Source organism: Pararge aegeria, chromosome 20 (assembly GCF_905163445.1).
Source record: "Pararge aegeria chromosome 20, ilParAegt1.1, whole genome shotgun sequence".
NCBI lineage: Eukaryota > Metazoa > Arthropoda > Insecta > Lepidoptera > Nymphalidae > Pararge > Pararge aegeria.
The window spans coordinates 7629501-7653031 of record NC_053199.1 but is presented as its reverse complement, the minus strand read 5'-3'; the positions used below and the strand labels follow the sequence as shown (position 1 = coordinate 7653031).

General features: G+C 33.6%; 3 protein-coding genes across 4 annotated transcripts; 1 reads left to right on the top strand and 2 right to left on the bottom strand.

Annotated features, from left to right (window-relative positions):
• Positions 1–753: 753 nt before the first annotated feature.
• On the bottom strand, positions 754–6447 carry LOC120632667 (arrestin domain-containing protein 17). The gene is made up of 8 exons (XM_039902618.1): positions 6213–6447; positions 5365–5520; positions 4927–5138; positions 4273–4455; positions 3871–4059; positions 2755–2943; positions 2221–2311; positions 754–1546 (listed from the first exon to the last, which is right to left on the bottom strand). Exons 1-8 carry the CDS (start codon positions 6325–6327, stop codon positions 1401–1403), a joined length of 1281 nt encoding a protein of 426 aa, XP_039758552.1. The 5' UTR covers positions 6328–6447; the 3' UTR covers positions 754–1400.
• Positions 6448–9850: 3403 nt separating this feature from the next.
• LOC120632815 (hsp70-Hsp90 organizing protein 3-like) lies at positions 9851–13728 on the top strand. The gene is made up of 5 exons (XM_039902835.1): positions 9851–10242; positions 10843–10996; positions 11593–11693; positions 12510–12633; positions 12974–13728. The coding sequence occupies exons 1-5, from the start codon at positions 9997–9999 to the stop codon at positions 13072–13074; spliced, it is 726 nt and encodes a 241-aa protein (XP_039758769.1). The 5' UTR covers positions 9851–9996; the 3' UTR covers positions 13075–13728.
• A 2460-nt stretch (positions 13729–16188) lies between these two features.
• On the bottom strand, positions 16189–22466 carry LOC120632575 (integrator complex subunit 3 homolog). Of its 2 annotated transcripts, none has more exons than XM_039902474.1 (5): positions 22402–22466; positions 19461–22061; positions 18957–19082; positions 18431–18559; positions 16189–17806 (listed from the first exon to the last, which is right to left on the bottom strand). In XM_039902474.1, the coding sequence occupies exons 2-5, from the start codon at positions 21942–21944 to the stop codon at positions 17741–17743; spliced, it is 2805 nt and encodes a 934-aa protein (XP_039758408.1). In that variant the 5' UTR covers positions 21945–22061; positions 22402–22466; the 3' UTR covers positions 16189–17740. The 2 variants fall into 2 exon arrangements, with proteins under 2 accessions (XP_039758408.1, XP_039758407.1); XM_039902473.1 differs by lacking the exon at positions 22402–22466 and adding an exon at positions 22241–22388 and having other exon boundaries at positions 16190–17806.
• Positions 22467–23531: the final 1065 nt, after the last annotated feature.

Sequence of the window (23531 nt, the reverse complement as noted above, 5' to 3'; positions counted from 1 at the left end):
AATTAGTTTATAGCCAGAGTAGTTAGCAATGCTAACTGCCACTACTCTGGCTTAGTTTCTTCAAATACCACTAAGTCTACATACAATACGTCTACTATTCGAACACAAAGATTATTGTGCATATATGTATACATCTTTTTTTAATCCCATTTGTAGGCATTTCAATACAGAAATTGGCAAAGTGCAGATTGCTGCTTTGGCACACAAAAAAGCCAATCCAAGGTCGTAATTCAAAGTGAAATGGGATTCAAATATCAAAGGCAAAAAGATGAACACCACTGAAATCGAGTCAGTGTTAATTAATTAATTAGGTACATTTAAAGCCTTAGTTTATCATTAGGCACTGGCACATACATTCAATCTTAACATATTGATTTCGATCCAGGCGTATATGTAAAAATATAAAGCATTTTCTGTTTTATAATACATATTTTAAAACAAGAAAATGCCACAATATTGAGAAAACATTAAATTTTAATAATTTACGACTGGATCCAAGCCATACAAAAATAATGACATAAATAATAATCAGCCGTTTATATAGCTCTTATCTTTAATAGCATATAAAAGAAATCAAAAATGCATCGAAATTTTGGAACCCTTACAATAGTTTTTACTCATAGATCACCTACAATGGTATATTGTTCTGTATAATCTGTATAATCAATAGAAATCCTCCTTTATATTATTTGACCTTTGAAGTTTACAAAATAACAGAAAATTCAGGTATCTAGGGTTATATTTCTTGCACTAGTCATTAAATCAAGTTTTTTTTAAAAAAAGCTATGCAGTCTTATCGTCTATGAAATTCAAGCTCCTCTAACTTTGCTTTAATATCAGAAGTGAGATAATTGGACGGTAGAAAGTTTATTCGATTTAAGCTGGATTCACATTATTAGCACTACGCGTACTTTTACCGAAATCGTTATAGTACTTGTAAGTGTGTGTCTACACGAAAGGCATCTTTACCCGTGGCTTGAATATGTTAGCTTGAACTTAAATTAACGAGACGAGCCAGTAGATTCCTACGCGGCAATCGCACGCTCACAAAAATGCCATCATTAGGTAGGTACTTGCGAATTTCGTGACCTGAAAAAATATGTTATCTGCTGCAGTGGCTCTTCTTGTAAACTGTATAAGCCAATAGTTTAAACCTCAAACGCGATTTCAATAATAATAAAACAACTTTATTTTTCATAATCACGCAATGCTACTTCACACAGCCAATCTCTTCTATTTATGAAGCATTTACATACACATTGGTTGAACCTACACATTTTAGGGGTTCTCGAAATGAAATATAACCTGATACAGTAGTAAAAATTAAACTGCCGACGTAGTTCTGATAGACTGCTAATAGGAATACCTATCCTTCTTGAAAATCACGTGACGTCACAAGTTCACTGCGGTAAGGGTGGGGGTTGGATGGCCGCGTAGGTCGGGTAGTAGGGCGCGAACTTTGCCGGGCTAGTTATCATGTGGCTACTATCGCCACGGTCGTGGATCGTGCGTGCCGTGTACGGAGATTCCTTGTAAACTGGCTCAGCTGCAATACAAAACATATCTGAATAACCACATGTGATGATGCTAAGTGCATATAGTTGATTATAGAAAGCACTCAATCCACTCAAAATAACTTTTGAGCTATCGACATTTTGGGTCATTATAGCTAAAGTAAATGATTCCTTGTTATAAAAATTGTGGTATAATACAAAATGTTATGGGTTGATTCTTTTTTGCTAAGCTCAGTTTTTATAATCTCTCACGATTCGCTAGCCAAGTTCACATGAATTAATCAAGAGTAAAGTACTGTCATTTACATTTAATAAATAAATAAATATTAGTCAAGACTCATTAAATAGGTACTATTTCTCTAAAAATCATTTCTTTAATAAAATATAGTAATTTTGATGAGAAATTATTCGAGGAGTTATCTCTTCCACATGAGGTAACAGAGTAGGGTACTAGGTGACTAAGAGAATATAACGGATATCGGGCAGCAGCGTCCTCCGTGCTACTACTACAATCTACTGCGATCACCAACCCGTCAAGCGTGAAAGCGTGGTGATTATGGTCAAACCCTCCCGTTGGGAGAGGCCTTTAGTCCAGCAGTAGACTTTTAGAGGCTTTAGATGATTAAAGTTTTATATTCATTGTAAAACTATAGCTGTTTTCTGTTTGACTATGGAACTATGCTGGAAAATATAAAAGGTAACTTACTCAAAGTAGGATACAGCGTTTGATAAGGCGCCTGTGGCTGCGGAGCACCTGGTGCAACCCAACCACCTGGCATCGTGTCTCCGCCTGAAACCTATCATCAGGATGATAAGGAAAGTAGATAAAGCAAAAGTTGGGAGTTTCTACAAGAAATAAGCTGTTGTAAATTAACTGACCTTTGTATGTTTAATTTGATTTTGTTTGTGTAAAAAAATGCAGGTCCAAAATACATTTTTATTTAAGGATATGCATACTATTTGTAGTTGCATAAAAACTCTTTGTTTATTAAAAGAAAACTATTACTAATATTGGATTGGATTGGGATAAATTAAAAATGGTTCATCTTCATACATTGTGATACAAGTACAAGTGCGATAATATTCAATATAAGATTATGAGCCATAAATTGGTGTATTAAGTTCTGCTATAATAAATTATGAGCAAGTGTGATGGAAATGCTTTGATTATTTTTATTTAATTGTTTTGCATTTATAATATTAGTAAGGATTATTACTTCAGTAAAAGTTTTAGACTTACCATTCCAGGTTGCAAGGGCTGTCCAGGCGCCACTGGCAACACTGCTGGTTGGCTTGGGGAACTTGGCTCTATTGGAGCAGAAGGTGTTGGTGGCGCCTGGCCAATCATGCCAACCAGTGGCACAGTGCCAATTGTGATGTACTTGCGATCCTTTAAGTTTAGGTGCATACCTGATACAGCACACTCAACCTGTAAATGGAGAAAAAAATACAAATAACACTAGCACAGCTAGCATAGGCAGGAGACAAAAGTTAATATGCTACTCCCGTTAATATTTCTCGCATTTTATTTGATATTATTTTTTTTTGACTCAAGAGTGTAGACAAAGCTGTGAAAGAAGATAAAATTTTGTCTTTTCCCCGGAAGGGGAAATAGGTCCCTTGCCCATGCCAGCCGTGCAGATAAATGTGGCACCTGCAACCATCATAGGTTGTAGCATATTGTTATAAGTAAACATTTTCATAATTAAAATAGTTCGTAATTTTTTTTTGATTCATCATCATAGGTCTCCTCTCAAAATGTGAACAGTTCAAGCTATAGCCCCGATGCTGGCCAAGTGCGGATAAGTAGACTTCACACACCTTTGAAAAGGTTATGGAGAACCCATAGGCATCCAGGTTTCACCATGATATTGTCCTTCATGGTTGAAGCAAGTAAAATTGCTAGAAACACACACAACTTCAAAAATTTGATGTGCATGCCAGGTATCAAACTTAGTCCTACCGAAGGAAAGCCAAAGCCTTACCCGCTAGGCCACTACTGCTTATAATTACAGTATAAGTAACAAATTGCCCACACTGAGTTAGGTAAATTCTTAACAATAGATACGAAGGACACAATAATTTTGCATACTTCGAAACAATGTTTCCACTGGCAGGTATCAGGTTCAAAACCAATTCAAGAGTCTACTGTCCAGAACTGAAAAAAAACAGTCACCGAATGCTTTTAGTCTTGTAATGTTTTTTTTTTTATGTTTATCATGCAATCAGTCAGTGGACTAAGAGCAGATATTTTGTAAGTGGTTATGGCGATAAGGTAAGATGGCTTCCCCATTGGGAAGATCCCCAATGTGACAGTCTTGTAATGTAATGATTGAAAATATATAGATTAATATACCTTTATATCATAGTCCAGATCAATGATACTGCAATTAACTAAGTTCGAGGGTGGTATTGGTGGTATTTCCAAATTCAAATTCCAATGTTTGGTAGTTCCTGAAGGCACAGGTCCCTCTTGCATAGTTAATATTATATCTTTAGACTTTTTTATAGCTGTTGTTGGAGTTGTTGCTCTATAGGTGACAACCTAAAAGAAAAATAACAAAATTTAAGCTATGAAATGTAAATAAATTATAGATAGCTCTGATGCACAAACATAGCAATAGCTAAATGGTATATATATTATTTAATAGGTAAATAAAAGTTAGTTACTTTCCTATAAATAAATCTCTTTTTTTTATTTGATAAACTGAAAGTACCTTATAAAGCTATATAAATAAAAAATATTATATAAACATACCTTTCTTAGGAAAATCTTTACAAGATGCAACTGCACATTACTCTTGTTCTCAATGTCTATGGCAAGCGGTATCACTTGTCCTGGACAGTACCCAGATACAGGAGCTCGCACATCCACAGATAGGGGCGGTGATGCACAACAGAAGCAACAGAATGTTTTCTCCATTTGGAAATGTATTGGCTCCTAAAAAATAGTAGTTCTAACTTAATAACAATAACAATGTGTTTTGCTTCAATCTTACTATATTATTTGCTCAAAACATTTTACTATCAGCCAAAAATAAATACAGTCACATTGAGTTTCACATTTTAGGACTTATTTATCCTGTTGAAATTTTCTGAAATGTTGATGAAAATTTAAAATGAACAGAATTTCCACTAGCATTTCTTTGGCTTGAGGTCCTTGCCCATCAATTCAAATGCTTTTTAAATTGGTGGGCAAAGTACCAAAAATTTTAATGAACTAAAAATATGAAGTACACAAATTCCACCCATAATAAACAGACACTAAAAGACTTGTAGTAATAACTTCAAGAGCAAATATTTTAATTTTCTGGTGATATACATTTGATTGAGGTTAAAAGGAGATATGTCAAAGGCTCTTAACAATATTCAGGTAATTATTGTTTTAAAATAACCTGTAAGAACTGCTTACCCGATAAGATGGATTTAGGTTTAAATCCAATGCATTTATGACGGTAAAAGCCATCTTAGTATCCTGATCAAATTTCCACGGTCTGTCAAGAGTAACTTTAACAGTGTACCTAACATAACCATACTGCCCTTCAAATGAGGATGGCAGAACTGGAGGCAATGCACATGTGAAGTTGTAGACTTGTCTACCAGGCGGTATCTCTATCTCATTGCCTATAAATAAATAATAGAAAGTAATTATTACTATTTTAACAGCCATTAAAAGAATGAGTTCCTAATGTCACATAAAACAATGAAAATTATTCCTTAAATTTAAAAAAATAATCAGATACAACTTTATTTCTGTAAAATTATACTTAATATTTTTTCCTTGCCATGCTCAATATATATTTTTATTAGATCATTTAATATAATCAGAGAAAAGATGCTTTACACTTACCAGTATTACTTCCCAGCAAGTAATATGATATTTGGAAATATTCCTCATTTCCTTGATGAAGGGTATCACTGGATTGTGTTTTACCTTCAAAATCCTGTTCTTCTTTGCTTTCACTCCATTCAGTGTGAGCTTCGCCTTTAAACTTTACATGTATTCCTGTAAAAAAAAAACTTATGAAAATTCAGCTTTCACTTGCTTGAGTCTGCAATTCTTGTAAATTGGTCAGTGGCATAGATATCTAACAAAGGGCCCTACGCACTTTTGAAATTTAAACTTAATTTAATATTTAAAAGAATCATTAGGTATGGAGTTTTAGTGTAAAAATTAACAGTACTGTTCAAGGTCTGTTGGTCAGAGTCCATGAAGTTAAAAGTCTATTAATTTTGTGTATAGCCATATAATTCAATTTCTAAATAACAGTGTTACTGTAAGTTAGTTACTCCTGGCTTCCCAACAACCAAGCTGTCCCAATTTAGAAATTACAAATTTCCATCTCCATCAGACTAGATAATTGAACCACAGAACTCCCAAATTGTACCTTCTACTTTAACTGTATTGTAATTGTATTTGTATTTTTGTGAATTTTTTGTGTGTGATGTCCAATAAAAGTGTATTCGTTAATTGAACGCCCTTAATAGCCGCAATACAGACCGCTGTAACAAGACGGTGCAAAGAAATGAAATAATTCTTTAATTTCTTATCCACAACCGTGAATGTAAGTTTCTTTAGTAGTAATTTAACTTATAATATTTTATGTAGAAAGTCATACAAAAACTAATTGAGTAGTGAGTTACAAGTTAAGGCAACTGTGACTCATCCGTACACATCTTTCAATAGATTTTACTCACCTCTAACTTTTTTGGGGCTATCGAACACATATTCTATTCTTCCGTTCACTGTCTGGCCGGCATAATAGGTGTTCCATTGATTGTCCAAATAAATAGCAGCTTCCTTAATGCCCATTTTAAAAAACTAGTATTCTCCAAAATACGAAAATAGTAAATAAAAAAAAAATTGAACGAATACAGGTTCAACAATTAAAAAACTACCTATAAACTTTATAACCTAGACCTACCTACTTGCAAAGTTTAGCAAAGTTGCAACATTTAATGGTCTATGGTTGCAACATAGTTGCAACGGCAAATAAAAATATTACTATGTGATTTGACACTCACAGTGACAGCATATAACCAGAGAAAATAATTAGTCCTGACTCGTATATCTGAGACATTGCCCATTGAAATTGTATTGATTGATTGATTGATTGAATCAAGAATATTATGGAACCGTACTGTATGTTGTACTGTTATAGAACGGCTCTACGATATATATTAGTTAGTATATTGTTATAGTGTGAGCGTGCACTTAGCGAGTCCATACGCCATTAAGATATCCCCATTTCCAAGAGTATATAAAGAACCTTTAGCAGTTGCCAACTTTTGGAAAAGTTAGTGAATAAATAGTGAAGAGTCAGCAGGTCTTCTACTTTCCTTAGTCAGTTTGACTCGCTAGACCAAGAACAAAATAAATCATCGTTAAAACGTTATATTGTCTTTGGGTTGCTGTGGACAGTGGAGAAGTACAATCAGAGCTGAGCTTCAGGGGCTGTGATAAGAGGATACTACTGAACAATGAACATGAAGAATTAATAATCTAAGCACATGTGTCGTATTTCTGACTGTGATTTGGCTGTTGATTTTTATTTACCACTAAAATAGTTTTCACGGAAACAAATAGTTATCGAGAAAATTATTTTCTTAAATTACGTTTATAACACGTTAATAGTTATCCACCCACCCGCTGTAGTAGAAAGCAGGTTGCAAGCACTTGACCTCGGCAGTGACCTCGGCCGGTCGCCGAAGGCGGGGAAAAGGCCGAAGTCTCGTGGGTTTCGGGGTATTTTCCCGGGGTCAGTAAGAGGAAACAAATACTTACATATCATAACCAAATACCACTGAACAAAAAATTTCAGATACAGGACCTAAACATTTCCTACTAATATTTTTGTAAATCTTTGGAGTGTGAAGGCTGATACTACATTCTCAGAAATTTATTGTTAAACTAGCGGACCTATGCGACTTCGTTCGCGTATGAGTTTAAAAAATAACTTTGAAAAATAGTCGTATGTTGTCGCAGACCGTTTTTTTTCTCTTATTGAAATTAAGAATTGTTCGTTAAGTACTGAGTGCCATGATTCATTTCCTCACTTCCAAAAGGAGGGTTATATTTTTAATATGTAGGTATGTGTGTATGTAATCACTAATCGTGTGCCAATTTGGCTATATAACCAGGTTACAAATGAGTGACTACAATTATTTTTATTATTGAATAAATAATGTTAATTTTTACCGTCCAAAATTTATCTATATTAGTATATAAAAAGTAACAATCCATCTATCCATATATCTATCCCCTCAAACTTTCGCATTTATAATATTAGTAGGATGGTACGCATGCATTCATCTGGTCTGGTCCCATATGCCTTGCGACTTGCTGGCTGCTGTTATCTGGAAGAGTTATGTTCTTTATCTCCGACAATATTTATCAGATCTTATTAAAATTAGACAATACATCCTTGATAGTATACACTTTAAAAGAAATTTTATTTAAATCCGTTAAGTAGTTTTCACGTGACGCCCGGAAAGACAGACAGACAAACAGACAAAATTAAATAAAAATCTGTTTTGGACTCAGCATCCCCCGGTCAAAATTTTCAATATATATGGAGGGTAGAGGTAAGGAGAGTCATCTTATATGGGAGAAAAGTTGAAAAAGTGTCCAGTTGTATGCGCTAAAGAACAGTTCAAAAATCCTCCACAATGGCGCTGGTGGATGCACAGGGTATGGTATGAATGTAGCAATCGTAGATGAATTGAAGTATGCCGAGTTAAAAATTTAATGTCATTATCGACTAGTAGTTAATTATTGAGAATTTCAACAACTTACGTTGTACAAAATATTGTGGTAAATATAACCTTACTTCCTTGTTTATTTTTCAAGCCTACTCTAACAATATTTATAATTGGCGCTTCTTTTAAGAGTTACCTTGATGCAAATGTGGCGCCATCCTAATTTAATACATTTTGACGACACTTTTACATATACACAGATGATCCTCCTTACCTCTACCCTCCATTCAATTCAATTCTTGTTTATGGCTTTTGTCTGTGCCAACTGGGCACAAGGTACTTCGCCAATGTCTTGTAGATGAAGAAGGCACGAAGGAGATTGATCGGTGAAACTAATGAAAAGTTAATTTTGAATATGTACCAAGAAATAGTTGTGATTAGCTAGATAGTTCTTTAACCTAAGGCAGCACAGACAACACATGCATTTATATCTAACACGGATATTTTTTGTACATTATACTTTAATTTTATTACTTACTATATATTTACATAAAAATCTACAATAAGGACTGAAAACAAACATTAAAAAACATTTAACACTCAAAGGACGGGGGACTTTGGGAGGAAGAACATCATAGAGGGGATAGGTAAGTTTGGGACAGTTAAAAATAATATGAGTTATAGAGCCCTCATCCAAGCCACACTCACAGATGGAGTTGTCCCTTATCCGGAGTTTGGCCAGATGTACAGGTGTGCTAGCATGACCAAGACGCAATCGGGAAATTGTGGATGAAATCCAGCGATTTGTACTCCGAGAGTGACAAAACCAGGGTTGTCTTGGTATGTTTTGTTGGATGGTAGCGTAAAACTTACCCTTAACCAATTTGGAATCATTCCAAAAAATTTTCCAGGCTGTTTCCATATATGTTTTGGCAAGAGTACATAGGTCCTGCGATGAATTTTTAAAATGATCTAGAGAACCTGACTCAACAGCTGTTTTGGCACATGAGTCAGCAGTCTCGTTTCCTGGAACACCTGAGTGGCTTGGAATCCAAACCAGTAAGATGAATAGTCCTTTTTGATTGCAAGAGAGCAGAGCCTTCCGGATTTTTAAGATAATGGGAAATCGTGATTTGCTGCGAAAGGGGTTTTCTTTAATAGACATTAAACAGCTTAAAGAGTCAGTCAGAATAACCGTCTGTTGTACGTTATGGGACAGTGCAAACAGGATTGCTTCCAAAAGAGCAATGGCCTCTCCGGTAAACACAGAAGACTCGGGAGGGCATTTAAATTTTAAAACAATTCTGTAAACAGGAACCCAACATGCAGCACCAACAGCATCAACCTTCTGGAGACAGCTTTGAAGCATATATAATAAGATGATTTGACCAATTTTGACTAATATGCTTTTGTAGTTTGATATTGGTATCTGGGGATCCTTTACTCAGACCTAGATCTGTGATGATGGAAGGGTTGTATATTAATGCTTTAAATGGGGTTAAATATAGTGGGTTGATTGTGAAAGATGTCAGGGGATTAGGAAGGCTGATATACTTTAGGAAACTATCTAGCTATCCATAATACAAATGTAACTTTTGACAATTTACCACTGTCAGCACTGTTCAGAGTATTCTGTGGTTTCTATCTTTAAGCTGTGGCCAGGGCTGTGACTGGTGACAGCACGGGAGCTTATTTATATTTTTCTCTATTTACTTTTATTTAAAAATGAAAACGTGCTAAACTGTAAAAAGATAATTAAAGAGATCATTAATTTATACTCAAAATGGATGAACCAAATACGGGTACTCAATCCATTAGTGTCGAAGAACTCCGAGCGAAGGGTAATGAAAGTGTTAAAGATGGAAAATTCATTGAAGCTGTATTACATTATACACAAGCTCTTAAAATGGATCCAAACAACCACGTTTTATACAGTAATAGGTCGTTTGCGTTCTTGAAATTAGATCAACATTACCTTTCACTTCAAGACGCAAATGAAACTGTCAGATTAAAACCATACTGGGCAAAGGTATAAACCTATACTCTACTATAAATATTTAATCCTTTATAGATCAAACGAAAACGTTTTTTGTATTTATTCATATTGATTAAAAATTTGCAGCAGGGCCTGGGTGTGTGGGTGTCCATTCAAAAAAGATAAGTCCAACAATGAAAGTCTGTCGGTTGAAATGATAATAATATATATGTATGATTAAAAATGTATACATCTTTAGTGACTGTTTCAAATTATAACAGACATATTCTGATCTGCAAACTCACAAGAATAGGCTACCAACAATTAACACTAGGTATTTGTGTTGTATTGATTGTTACTAAGTAACTGCAACCTGCATAAAATAACAAAAATTCAACAGTATCCCTTACATTCAGCCTGAATAGGTAAAAACAAGATCTTGTTTTAATTTATTTTGAAGGAATTTTAGTCAGGATAAAAAGTAGGCTATATGACCTTTCAGCCTATTTTCTGTGCCGAAACATACATCAACCTGTTGTTCTATTACTGTGTGAAAAGAGAAACCAACAAACATACTTGTGAATTTATAATATTTTTGGGAATTGCTTTGTAGTCTAGTTATTTAGATTGCATATGTCCAAAAACATGTTTCAGGGTTATTTCCGTCGGGCTGAAGTAGAGGCAGCTAGTGGGTTGTATGATGAAGCTATCATTTCTTATACAAGAGCATTACAGCTTGAACCACGCAATGTTAAGTTAATGGAATCCATCAAAACCATTACAGATATACAGAAGAACAAAATAAAAGGTGACTTTTCAATAAGAGGTTTTTGAACAGTGGACACTAGTTCCAATTCTACAAGGGACAAGCAGCAGATGTCTTTAAGTTGAAACAGGGTTCATAATAATCATTATTTAAATATATTGACTTCAACCATGTTTCATAATCAAATATAATAGGTATTATAATTATACTCTAATTTTGTAAAAAAACTTATGAACAGTTTTGACAAAATGTTAAAATTTTGGCTAAATGAGATATTGCTAAATTTTTAAAGATTTTTATATATTCTCTCACTATCCAAACACTAGATAGTAAAATGGCATGAGATTATTGATTATTCCTTAGTACATTATAAAATGCTAACATTTTTTTAATTGAATCTCAAGGGAATGTTTAGATAAAAAATTACATTTGTAGGAGGGGCTGTATTTATACACTGATATCTACAAAGAAAGAAACTAATGTCATGCCTGTGTGGAAATGTGCCATGTATGTTGGCTGCGCTTACATGCTGTTCAGCCAAGCGTATCATATGCACAAGAAAAAAACAGCCCGTTGTCACCAGATTAAACTAATTATTATTGAATGTAAATTAAATGATGTGCTTTGTGTTTTTTTAGGTCGTCAGAATACCATTTGGATCTGCACTTGCGTTGGGTTAATAATGGGTATAACCGTTGTATTATTAGATTACACCTTGACTACAAGCCCAACATTAAATGTAAGATGCACCAAATAGAATATTTAATCTTAGTTTTATAATAGAAGAATTATTATAAATATTATTTACTGCTTCAGGAAGCAATAGAAAAGAATCAGGGCAGGTTACTCTCTTCCATCAATATTTTACTTTTTAATCTAATAACAGCTAAGTGGTTTAAAGTATTTTCATCATTAAGATATTTCTTCTGTTAATAAAATTCCATGAAACTAACCTATCTATATTTATAGTTGGCTGAAACTAACCAATCAATAATTATAGTTGGTACCTATCAATTTTAATATCTGGTTATATTTTGTGTAAACTTATTGTTATTTTATTTATAATATGCTGATATTATATTACGCAATCGGGACTTAAAAATTACCTTATGGTTTAAAGACATATTGTATTAATAAAACCTGGTGCACCCCGTTGGTCTGTGGTGAGCAACGTGGTGTGTGGTAGCCCTATAATTAGGATTTAGGTCTTACATGCAGCAAAGCAATGTAGTGTTCAGGTACAATGCTGCTTTTCTTTTGGGCAATGTACTGGATTGGCTTGTTTAAAATAGGTTTATACATTTCATCACCAGGTGGATCAAGATCAAGTTAGCATTGGAATAAAAAACCACAAAAAAAAAGTTCTTGTTGCAGATTGACAATTTCACTAATTTATGCTAAACATCTGTAATAGGTTATTGTGAAATACCATTTGTGACAGTTAAACAATAGAGATGGAGAAATATATGTATATTTATCAGAATATCAATAATGGTAAAACAAAATATTTTAATAATATAAATATGTTATTAATTTTAAATATCCCTGTTTTCAGCATCCTCTTAGCATGGTAGCATTTTCTATAGCACTAGCAGGAGTGGGATTCGCCATAGGAAAAACGGCAACATTAATGAGTGCATGGAGTGCTGGGAAATCTTTACAACCTCCAGAAGATTTAGGTAAAAATTTACATTCTGACATTTCAGTTAATTTTAATGCTAATTGTTTCCTTAATGTTAAATGTGCAAATCTAATGTTAACATTTTTTATATGTATAAAGGTTTATTCAAAATGAAAAAAAAAATCTTATTAGTTCAGGTATTGTGAAGTTTAAAGTGAAAGGTTATAATATTCTCATCATATTTTTTAATAAGTCTTGATTTCCGTTCATTATAGAACTTTTTATATATTATTATTTATTTATTTATAATTTTATTATAAAATATTTAGGTAAAAAAAATCAGTAGGTGTAAGAACAATTTTTTATGAAAACGTTTAACACATTATTTTTGTTTACAGTTTTTAATGAAACAAATGAAAATGAAACTCCTGTACCTGAAAAAAAGACAAAATATAGCAAAGCCCAAGCAAGACAGAGGTATAAACAGGGAAAACTTTAGATTTATATACTTGTATATTCTTCATTAGTTATTTCAGTTGTTATAAATAAATCTTAGTTAATTTTTTATATTCCATAACATATAATATGTATAGTTTAATTTCAGTAAAAATTTAACCTTGTAAAAATAGTGTTTTATAGTTTATTTCATTAAAGACTGCCAATGTTACTAACTATTTTGAGAATTAGGTACAACATAATAAATAATAAATAAACATTATTATGAGGTTGAATATCTTCAGTAAGAGGTGACACACATAACCAAAAGTGTGGAAGGTTGGTTGATGTTTATTGAGAGAAAGGCTGTTTGCTCCTTAAAGAAAAAAAAAATCTTATTATAATTTTCTAACAGTTTGGCGAATTTGTTTTGTCATCTGTTGATTGGGCTAGAATTTTGAGATATGACTGTTATTAATAATAATTGTAACTGTAATATTCACATAAAATATATAGTTTTAAGATTTTTTTGATTGGGTAAAAACTTATAAAACTTTGGGAAGGTTTTTGAATATTCAATTTATACATTTTATTCCGTTAGACTTGTATAGGTAATTTGGTACTAAGCTCTAAGTGTACTTGTTGATCTTGAAAACACATGTTTAAAATATTGATTGTATTGAAGTGCATTTAGGCAATAAAAGTTGAAATAAATAAATCTTTGTTTTGTGCAACAATTTCCTAATAACATTGTAATATATTTGCTTTTCTGAGTGACGGTTTTGGATTAGAGTAACTAATTAAGAAATTTATTTTTTCAATAATATTCAAATTCAAATTCATTTATTTCAAGTAGGCCTACTTTATAAGCACTTTTGAAACGTCAAGTATGTATGTTTGTGTGACTCTACCACCGGTTCGGAAAGCAGATTCTACCGAGAAGAGCCGGCAAGAAACTCAGTAGTTGCTCTTTTCCAACATCAACATTCACAATCATTTTGCTATCTTGCGGGAGATGAGAGCGAGGCTGGCTGCTTCCATTCTACCTTGTCATTGAGGAATTCATCAAATGTATAGTAACCTCGCTGTACTAGATGCGTTTTTACACATTTTTTAAATGTATGCATTGGTAGGTCAAGAATTTCCTTAGGAATCATGTAAAAGCGTATACTCAACCCCACAAAGGAGTTCTGCACCTTTCGCAGACGATATGCAGATATCACTAATTTATGACCGTTTCTGGTAAGTCGATTGTTAATTTCAGCTTATGATTTATAAAGAGTAATATGTTGTCTCACAAAGACTATATTATTATAAATGTATTGCGAAGGTACTGTAAGAATACCTACCTATTTGTTTAAATTTTTCACGAAGCGATTCGCGTGATCCAAGTTTATATATGGATCGTACGGCTCTTTTCTGTAGTATAAATATACTTTCAATATCTGCAGCTTTTCCCCACAGCAAGATCCCATAGGACATAATACTGTGAAAGTATGCGAAATAAACAAGCCTAGCTGTTTCAACATCGGTAAGCTGTCTAATTTTCCTGATTGCATATGCAGCTGAGCTGAGTTTACTCGCTAGGCTTTCTATATGGGTACCCCACTGTAGCTTACAATCTAAGGTCACTCCTAGAAAAACAATGGAGTTTTCTATTTCAAGTGTTTCTCCATTTATTATGATGTTTTTATCAATTTTTTTTACGTTAGGCAATACAAATTCCAAACACTTGGTTTTTTTTGCATTTAAAAGTAAGTTATTAACAGTAAACCAGTCTGACACATGTGACAAAGCACGGTTTACGTCGTCAAAATTATCTTTGTTTCTATCAGTCTTAAAAATGAGAGATGAACAGTACAATCTCACAAGTGCCCCTGACATGGTGTGGCAGATCATTTATATACACCAGAAACAATAAGGGACCCAAAATTTACCTTGTGGGGTGTTATGTCTTTTACGCATACCCTTTGAATTCTATCACTTAGATAAGAGGCAATTAAATTGAGTGCAACGTTTTTGATGCCATAGTGGCTTAGTTTTAATAACAACGTTTTGTGTTCAACGCAATCGAATGCTTTGGACAGATCACAGAAAACACCAATGGCATTCTGCGAACGTTCCCAGGCATCGTAAATATGCTTTATAAGTCTTGCGCCTGCATCCGTTGTACTACGACCTTTAGTGAAGCCGTACTGCTCCGGATGAAGTAAGTTATTTACATTAAAATGATTTAAAAATTGATAAAGTATAATTTTTTCAAAGACCTTACTAAGAGTTGGCAAGATTGAAATAGGCCTGTAATTGTTAAGGTCATTTTTATGACCGGATTTAAAAAGGGGTATTAATTTACTACATTTCATTAGGTTCGGAAGAATACCCATATCAACACATTCATTAAAAATTACGGCTAGATAAGGGGCAATAACGTCAATAATGTTAGAAATGACCATCACCGACATACCCCACAGATCACCGGTTTTTTTCAACTTTAATAACCTGAAATTCTTTACAATATATGTTTAAAATTAAATAAAACATTGCACTCTTTAACATTATCTCTCAATATACGCTGAGCTGCTATTGGTGAAGAGCTTAGAGAATCTGTTAACAAAATGGGAACATGCTGAAAGAAGTTTTGGAAAGTATTAGCAACCTCCATGTCAGACGTCACTTTATTGTTATCAACAATAAGTTCAAAATCCACATCACGAGATTTAGTTTTTCCTGACTCGTAATTAACTATTTTCCAGGTTCTTTGTATTTTGTTATCAGATTTCATTATACTATATTTAATGTGTAGCGATTTCGCATTAGTGCAAACATTCTTAAATATTTTAGAGTTTTTTTTTTATTGTTAGAAGCTTATTGAAAGGTATTAAGAGTTTATCAACATTAACTTCTACATAAGATATTAAATAATAATATAATAAGAGAATTATTCTCACCATTATATATAAAATGCAGTAGAAAATTGGAGCAAGTTTAAAGCCAAGCTAAGCTTTAAGTTTAATCTTATATTTACTAAAATGGTTTTATTTCGGTTGTTATAAATAAATCTTAGTTAATTTTTATATTCCATAACATATATTTTAGATGGAAGATACTGAGGGTTCCATCCTGTGAGTTTGAGGGTTAGTGACGTGGTTTAATAAAAACGACACGAAGATGTAATTGAATAAAAGTATTAGTTAGGGGAAATACTTTATTGATCCTAGTGTAAAATGTATTTCGAAAATTGCATCAATACAATATATCTTTTGAATATAATTCTTGGTCTCGTACCTTATAATTAAAATAAGTCCCACATAGTATGTATGGATAAAAAAAAAGTATAACAATATGGTATTTATACAATATTTACTACATACGAAATTTACAGTGAAAACATACTTAAAATAACATTTGTCCATCACCAAAGTTTTTGATAACATTATTGTGCATTTCATCTTGGTGATGCCACAAGACTATCAATTTATACAATATATTGCATTCGCTGCAACATCATTTTATATCAAACAACAAAGTATAATAATATTATATCTTTAGTGTTTACTAACATAATTGTGGCAAAATTATTATATTGTAACAATAATATTACACAGTAATATTATTTGTATTAAGTAATATGGTGTTAGTTTACATTGAATAAAACCAAAATAATAACTGCAATTTATGTGATACACGAAACTGCAACTGATCTAAAAGAGATCTTTTGCCTGCATAAATGCATTCCTATGAATACATTGTAAGCTTGCGACGGACATTAAGATAACGCTAATAATTTATTTTAAAATAGTGATTGTTGCTTTAACCGCTTTTGCAACTTGTATGTTTTTATGGATCTTGTCCTTTTAGGTCAAAGTTTGTAATAGGGTATTTGATTGTATTAAAAATTATGACTTCTACTGGTGTTATCCATGAAAATTATTTTTTTTTTAAATATTATTTCTGCTCACTGAACTAGAAAATAAAGCATAATTTTTCTCACTAGTTTTTATTTTTTTCTACGCCAAACTCATACAATAAACAATGTATTATTACCATAGTTAGAAAAAACTTTTTTACTAGTGACTTAGAGACCATAATAGCTTGCGACAACGTAAGTGTTTTGTACGCAACAAAAGAATTCTCAGAAGTCATTTTAAAGATCGATATTACAGTTTACTATCAATTTTTAAATTTCTTTAAACGTGTGACGTCATTACGGTCACGTGACCGCGAACGGTGCTATTTGGTTTTTTTTAATAAAGAACATTATTATTGTTAACTTGCAATGATGAAAATAAACATTCAAATACCCTATTGAGAATAATTATATTTATATTATTTATTCAGTGTACTTTATGCATCATATATAATGGTCCTGTAGTGCCGTCTTGATCAGACTGTATAGTCCGGATGTTCCCAAACTGATTCTAGAGGCGGCAAGCCGACAAAATCTATTGCCATACTATCATTACCTAAATGAATCTATTGAAGGTCCAGAGTATAAATGCTAAGGCTCCAACGCCTGTCTTCGCCACCTTTTGTTTATCTACGATTTTTACAATAGTATTCATGTTCGTTGATTTTAGCACATAATTAAAAACGTTTTGTTTCCAACGTAATAAAACAAAAAGATAGCAAACAATAGTTAAGTATGATTTACACATATGTATTTATATTTATTGTATTGTTGAGTTGCACTTTGGTGTTTTAAAATTACCATGGTTTTACGATGAGATATGTTAATCGCTATCCGATATAGCTTTCTTTCGACGTTTTGCTTGTTTCGGTTTGACGATTTCCTCTTCCTGAAAGCGATAAATTTACAAAATATTTTAGTTAATTCGTATGTTGCGGTTTCTAAACATGGTCTCTATGTAGGTCATAAGAAATTTAAGTCACTTAGCGGAAATGAAGTGAGCTTGGGAGATTATTATCTTCTATGTATCTTAAGTAAATAATTTAACGACCGAACATCTCTAATGGAAGTAAGCCACTGGACGTAAAAGCCCTATAAATCAGTTACAGGTTATATAAATTAGTTGAGAAAATAACCCTACCATAGATAAAAGAATAACGAGAAAATGAAACGCTACGGACGCGTCCCACTCCCAGCGTGCGTACTACTACGCGTACGCATGGGATGGGATCCATACTGTTTTTCAAAACGACGTATAATTAAAAGTCGCTGTTCCGAGTCCTTTAGGTCTCGTTCGCGGCGACAAAGTGGTGCATACACATCATTTCTAGAGTCTTATTATTTGGATTCGAATGAATTTAAAAAAAATCACATCAACAAGCTTTTTGGCTGCATGAAAGAAGGACACAGAAAAAACGCACTTTCGCATTAAAAATAATAAAAAAATAGGAATTATTGATTTGAGAAAGTAATACACTGGTATTAATTAAAAAAAAATAGTTAGGTATGTTACCTCACTATCTTCATTAGATGAATGCAAGCTCGGATTTATCGGTAATGAATTGGACGCTAGTTTCCTTGCTCTTCTTGATATGGGTAGTTCGTCCTCCCAGGCCAATAGAAATAATTCGCTATATTGTCTCTAGAAAAAGAGAAAAATATCTGTATTAGCAATGGTTGGAATAAACAGAAAGCGTCGATTCCAGATTTTATTGACTTTGAAATTTTGTCATCGTCATTAACACATTACCGGCCCACTACATGGCATGGTTCTTTGAATGAGAAGGATTTTTTTATATGTACTTTTTTATATTCTAACTGCTTAGTTAAATTATATCGCACTTAACAAGTACGAATACTATTTTTTTTAATAAAAATTTAACATTTCCTTAAACAAATGGTCTGTTCAGTACTCGGTTAGCGAAATTTGTACTAAACGCTACCTTACCCACGTGAAATATCGTACTTATCATAAAAAGCCTACATTTCATTCAAGCAACAGAACTACAAACATATATAAATAATATTCCTCTACTAACCTTTAAACTATCACTACTATTTGACTGCGATTGTTGTAAAGCTTTCTGCAAACACTCCATATTAAAAATTGACATATCATCTTGTTCAACACAGCATACTCTTATTTGTTCTAAATGACCTAAAACCTATGAGGACAAAATATTATATTACTTTTTAATGTTTCAAATCTCACTTTATCATTTAAAAAATTGATTCAAACCAACTGCCTGTGAAATGAGTCATTGTAAGTAAACTTTATTAATTACTTGAATTATTTTTAACTGCTTTTACAAATAATATTAATGTGAAGTTTGTCACATAGGGTCATCCATAAATTACATGACTTTTAACATTGATTTAATGCTGCCAGATTTTTAATAAGTACTTAAGTTTTAGACTTCCCTAGGGGCCTCCTCCTAGAAAAGTCCTGTTGTCACATAAAGTCACTTTGTTGATGGTTTCTATTGCAGTTAATGTGTAATTTATAGATGAGAGTATAAGTAAAAAAAAATAATTTTACTCACTAATTCCGCTGAAGGTGGCGCATTTGGTGGAATGTTATGCTTTCCAGGGCGTTTTCTTTTATTGGGACTAGTGCCCGGATAGCGAGTGCTTAACAGAACTGCGAGCAGATCTCCAACCTTGTCCTCAAAGTCCTGGCACCAATACATTACTGTGGACACAACAAATGTGTCCTCTTCGTCCACTGTCCTACAAAACATTTGTCTTACAACATCAGCAGTTGGACGCTCCTGCTTCAACATTAAAAGCACTGAAGTTAATGCTTCAGCATGCTCTTTATATGACAGTTTTGGTATTATTGGCAATACATCTTCAACAGAAATTTCATGTGCTGTCAAAAGTTGCCAAAGACAGTATTGTTCAAACGTCTCCCAATTAAGACTTGTAGACAGCATAGTTGTTATGTCATCAGATTTAAACATCATCAAATTGCCTTGTAACGTGAGACAAACAAGGCGTTGTAACTGTCCAGCGTCCAATGTTGAAACAATTATGTGCAACAACCTGATGTGATTCTGAACTTGATCCTTATACTCTCTATATACATCTGGTATTAACCACACAAGTACATTTGCATCAGATTCTTGACACTTCTCAAAGTCATCTGCTAAACTCTCTGCAACTTTCAACTCAAGGTAACTACAATATTCCCTGTATACAACTGCTTTAAATTTGACATTCCTCTTTTTAGCTGGATCTCTTTCGGCACGCTTTTCTCTTTCATAGCATACTTTTAAGTAAAACAATAAACAGTAACCCACACACTGAACTGTAGCCTGGGTATAAATTTCTTTTAAAGTCTCTAGTACAAGTTTACGTCTTCCCTCTGTGCTATTACCAGGAACTAAATAATGGAACATAGAGAAGATTGGCGAGTTCAATATTGTCTCAAGCTCTGATGGTGAAGGGAATCGACTCATCTTCAATGGTGGCGCTTCTTGCAATATTGCGACAAATAAATCTGCAAGTGCTGTTGGGGTGGGTGATGGACTACCACATGCATCTAATAAAGCAGTTGCAGCTACTGATGTTCTTTCATCCAGTAAGGTTTCAGCAAATGGCCGCAGAATTACCGGTAAAGCTGCTGCCAACTCTGGCCTTTCTCTTGCACGTACTTCTGATAATGGTAAATCATCATCATCAGTGTCCTCTGCAATGTGAGGAGGAGCATCATCTTCATCATCTGAGAATGCGGGCTCATCAGGACCTCCTCTGGGTATATCTTCATTTCCCTCATCACGGATACCAGAAACACCTTCTCCATTTCCATTGCTGCAAAACTCTTTAAATGTCTCTCTAACAGTTGTGCGTAATTCTCTATCCAACTTTGGAGAGTCAAATAAAGGCTGTAAATTGGGTAGCACCCTTTTTTCAATAATTTGCTGCAGAGAATTAAAAATACCTTGTTTGACTTTGTCAGCAAAAGGTGGATAAAAATTTGGAATAATTCGACAAAGAAAGTCTAATAAAGTTGCAGTTACAGCAGGATGTGATCTCATTGAGTGATGCATCACAAGAATAGCTGGTTCTATATTCATAATATTATCCTTTTCGGGGTCATAAAAGAGCCAATCGTAAAATAGAGCCAGTTTAGCATTTGATGCTGCAACATTTGAAGTACAAGTTGTTAATAACCAGCCAATAACAGCCCATCTTGGAATTATATCTGAACAAAGTAATTCATTGGTAGGATGTATGACACCTACAATAAACCTGATCATATCACTACGTAGTGATTGAGACTCTGGTGTAGCAAGGTATTGTCTTTGAAACCATTCTTGGTACTTTTTATGATGTCCAAACCTTACTTGGGATGTTAGAAAGACTAATTTTCTCTCCATGTCGGGTGTCAATCTAGATTGTAGGTAACGTCTGGAGGTTCTTGTTTGTAGAAGTTGCATGACGCTAATGAAAGTTGGAGACAATGTTTTGGGGTTGAGCAAAATATCCTGCCATAGTTGGTTAAATTCTGGTATACGGGCAACATTTTGTAATAGTCTCACTAAATCTCTACCAAGGGTTAACACTTCATTAAAATGCTCTCTTATTAGGGCAATGACAAAGTTTACTTCTTTTTGTCTTAGTGCCATCAGCTGTGGTATGTTATGATCTTCAATTAATCTCAAGTAAGTGTACACTACCATACATACAAGGACAGGGAATTTGTCAAGCCATATTCGGTTATCTATGTATATGTCTAAAAGAGATTCTACAAGGTAAATATTTTTTTGTGTAATATCCCCTCCCGAGGCGTAACGCATTAAGTTCCAGCAAACACTGTCAACGCCAGTAACTGCATTCCTTATCATTTCCTTAACAAGCCACAGAAGTTGGTTACGGGTGGTGTCTTGAAACTTTAAATACCTTTCCAAAATCAGATTGGACAGATTGTTAAGCACAGATGTTAGCCCATCTCGTGTGATAAGCGTAAGGTCTCTGTAACATTTTGTGGCGTTGTGAGGCTCTGTGAGAATGGACATGAGCATCCCAAGTGACACGTCTTCATGATTTTTACATACGGCATTATTTAATGCATCGTGAGCTTCCTTTTCGCTGCAGTCCGCCACAAGGGATTGAAAAAAGTTGTAGGCCCTTTCATATCTCTGGAATTGATAAACGTACAATTAATTATGATTCCTAAAACTAACAGGAACTTACAAGATAATTTTGAACTTTCGCGCTACGATAAGGTGGCGCCGCCACAGTTGGAATACGGAAAACTAGATTTTACATGGCTGACTAAATGATTCTTTGTTGGAAACTGCGAAAATTTACACAATACCTCTTCTATTTCATCCTTGTTTTCTATAGCGGTGCACACAAAAAGTCTAGGCAAATTAGCCTTGGTCTGTTCCATATCTAGTGTAATTGTAAACTAATTAATAAAAATAAAAATATAGCGAGTTCGCCTGCATGGCTATCGTAGGCGAAAAATATACATACATATGCAGTAAGTACATCACAGATTATATATTGTGTAGAATATTTTAAGCACCGCTTTATATGTGTGCGTGTACGTAAATGACTGACGCCATGTTTGATCACAGACCAGGAAAGTAAGTCTCACAGATTATTATGGATCTACGTATGAAATCTGAAAAGAAGAACCATAGACGAACAAGTTATTTATAGTGTTGCTTCGTCGCTTAGTGGCTAGCTAAAGTTTCGGTCAGTCAAAGTCACCAACTGCGCTTTCCTTTTTGTAACCAATTATTTATTTGCAACAGTTTCTTCTTAAATTAAATATGGCATATTTTTGTTGTGAAAAATATCGATATCGGGTTCATGGTTAGTTCATGATTCACGTTGGAATAATAGTACGCATATTCGAATAAAGATCACGCAGACCAAGCATTAATTCTCCAGTCGTTTTGAAATAGTTAGACTTTGAGTTTTTAGTTAAGAAATTTTCAGCTGGAGTTTGGAAATTGGTACTCTCCACTTTTTGCCATGTACGGGTTAAATTAACAAATCATCTTTTTATAGATCACCCGTTGCAATCATAGGTTACGTTAGAATTCAATTTAATAATTTTAAACGACAATGCGAGATGGTTGTAACAAAAAAAAACAACCGGCTAGGTTGATTGTGGGCTTCTTCTTAGACCAGGGCGCGTTTGGAATCCTCGTGGATTTAGTTCTAAGTTGACGATTATTGATTTATTTTAAAAAAGAAATATTTAACTTTGACTTTGAGGTTGACTTTGATTCTAAAGTAATTTTCATAGAATATCAAGTGTCATGGTGGTCATATGTAAGTACTATAATAATACAAACACTAACAACCAATCAGGTCTTTTCTCTTATAGCGTGGGTGTTTTTACCTTTTTATTGCTGCCTTAGACCTACCCTACCCCACGTACCCTGTGTGAAAAAAATTACTTTTTATTGAGGTTATAAGTCAAGATAGCCAAATTAATTTTGCAAGAATGAATTCTTATTTAAAGCTTGCAACACTGAATTTCACAGTTTTGCCAATCAACTCAAACATCAACTTTGGATGAACACACCTTACTTTACAGTTGACTCTATAGTTCTAGAGTTTTTATGGTGTTTAACTTGCCATTTGCCAAT

Excerpts from the sequence above, each read along its gene's own strand:
- LOC120632667 (XM_039902618.1), bottom strand. The coding sequence starts at position 6,327 with ATGGGCATTAAGGAAGCTGCTATTTATTTGGACAATCAATGGAACACC. Across the intron at positions 4,060-4,272 it reads TAAAGATTTTCCTAAGAAAG|GTTGTCACCTATAGAGCAAC; the intron begins GTATGTTTATAT and ends TTTTTCTTTTAG. Across the intron at positions 2,312-2,754 it reads AGCCCTTGCAACCTGGAATG|GTTTCAGGCGGAGACACGAT; the intron begins GTAAGTCTAAAA and ends TCCTGATGATAG.
- LOC120632815 (XM_039902835.1), top strand. The coding sequence starts at position 9,997 with ATGGATGAACCAAATACGGGTACTCAATCCATTAGTGTCGAAGAACTC. Across the intron at positions 10,997-11,592 it reads ACAGAAGAACAAAATAAAAG|GTCGTCAGAATACCATTTGG; the intron begins GTGACTTTTCAA and ends GTGTTTTTTTAG. Across the intron at positions 11,694-12,509 it reads CTACAAGCCCAACATTAAAT|CATCCTCTTAGCATGGTAGC; the intron begins GTAAGATGCACC and ends CCCTGTTTTCAG.
- LOC120632575 (XM_039902473.1), bottom strand. The coding sequence starts at position 22,315 with ATGGAACAGACCAAGGCTAATTTGCCTAGACTTTTTGTGTGCACCGCT. Across the intron at positions 19,083-19,460 it reads CGCCACCTTCAGCGGAATTA|GTTTTAGGTCATTTAGAACA; the intron begins GTGAGTAAAATT and ends TTGTCCTCATAG. Across the intron at positions 18,560-18,956 it reads ATAGTAGTGATAGTTTAAAG|AGACAATATAGCGAATTATT; the intron begins GTTAGTAGAGGA and ends CTCTTTTTCTAG.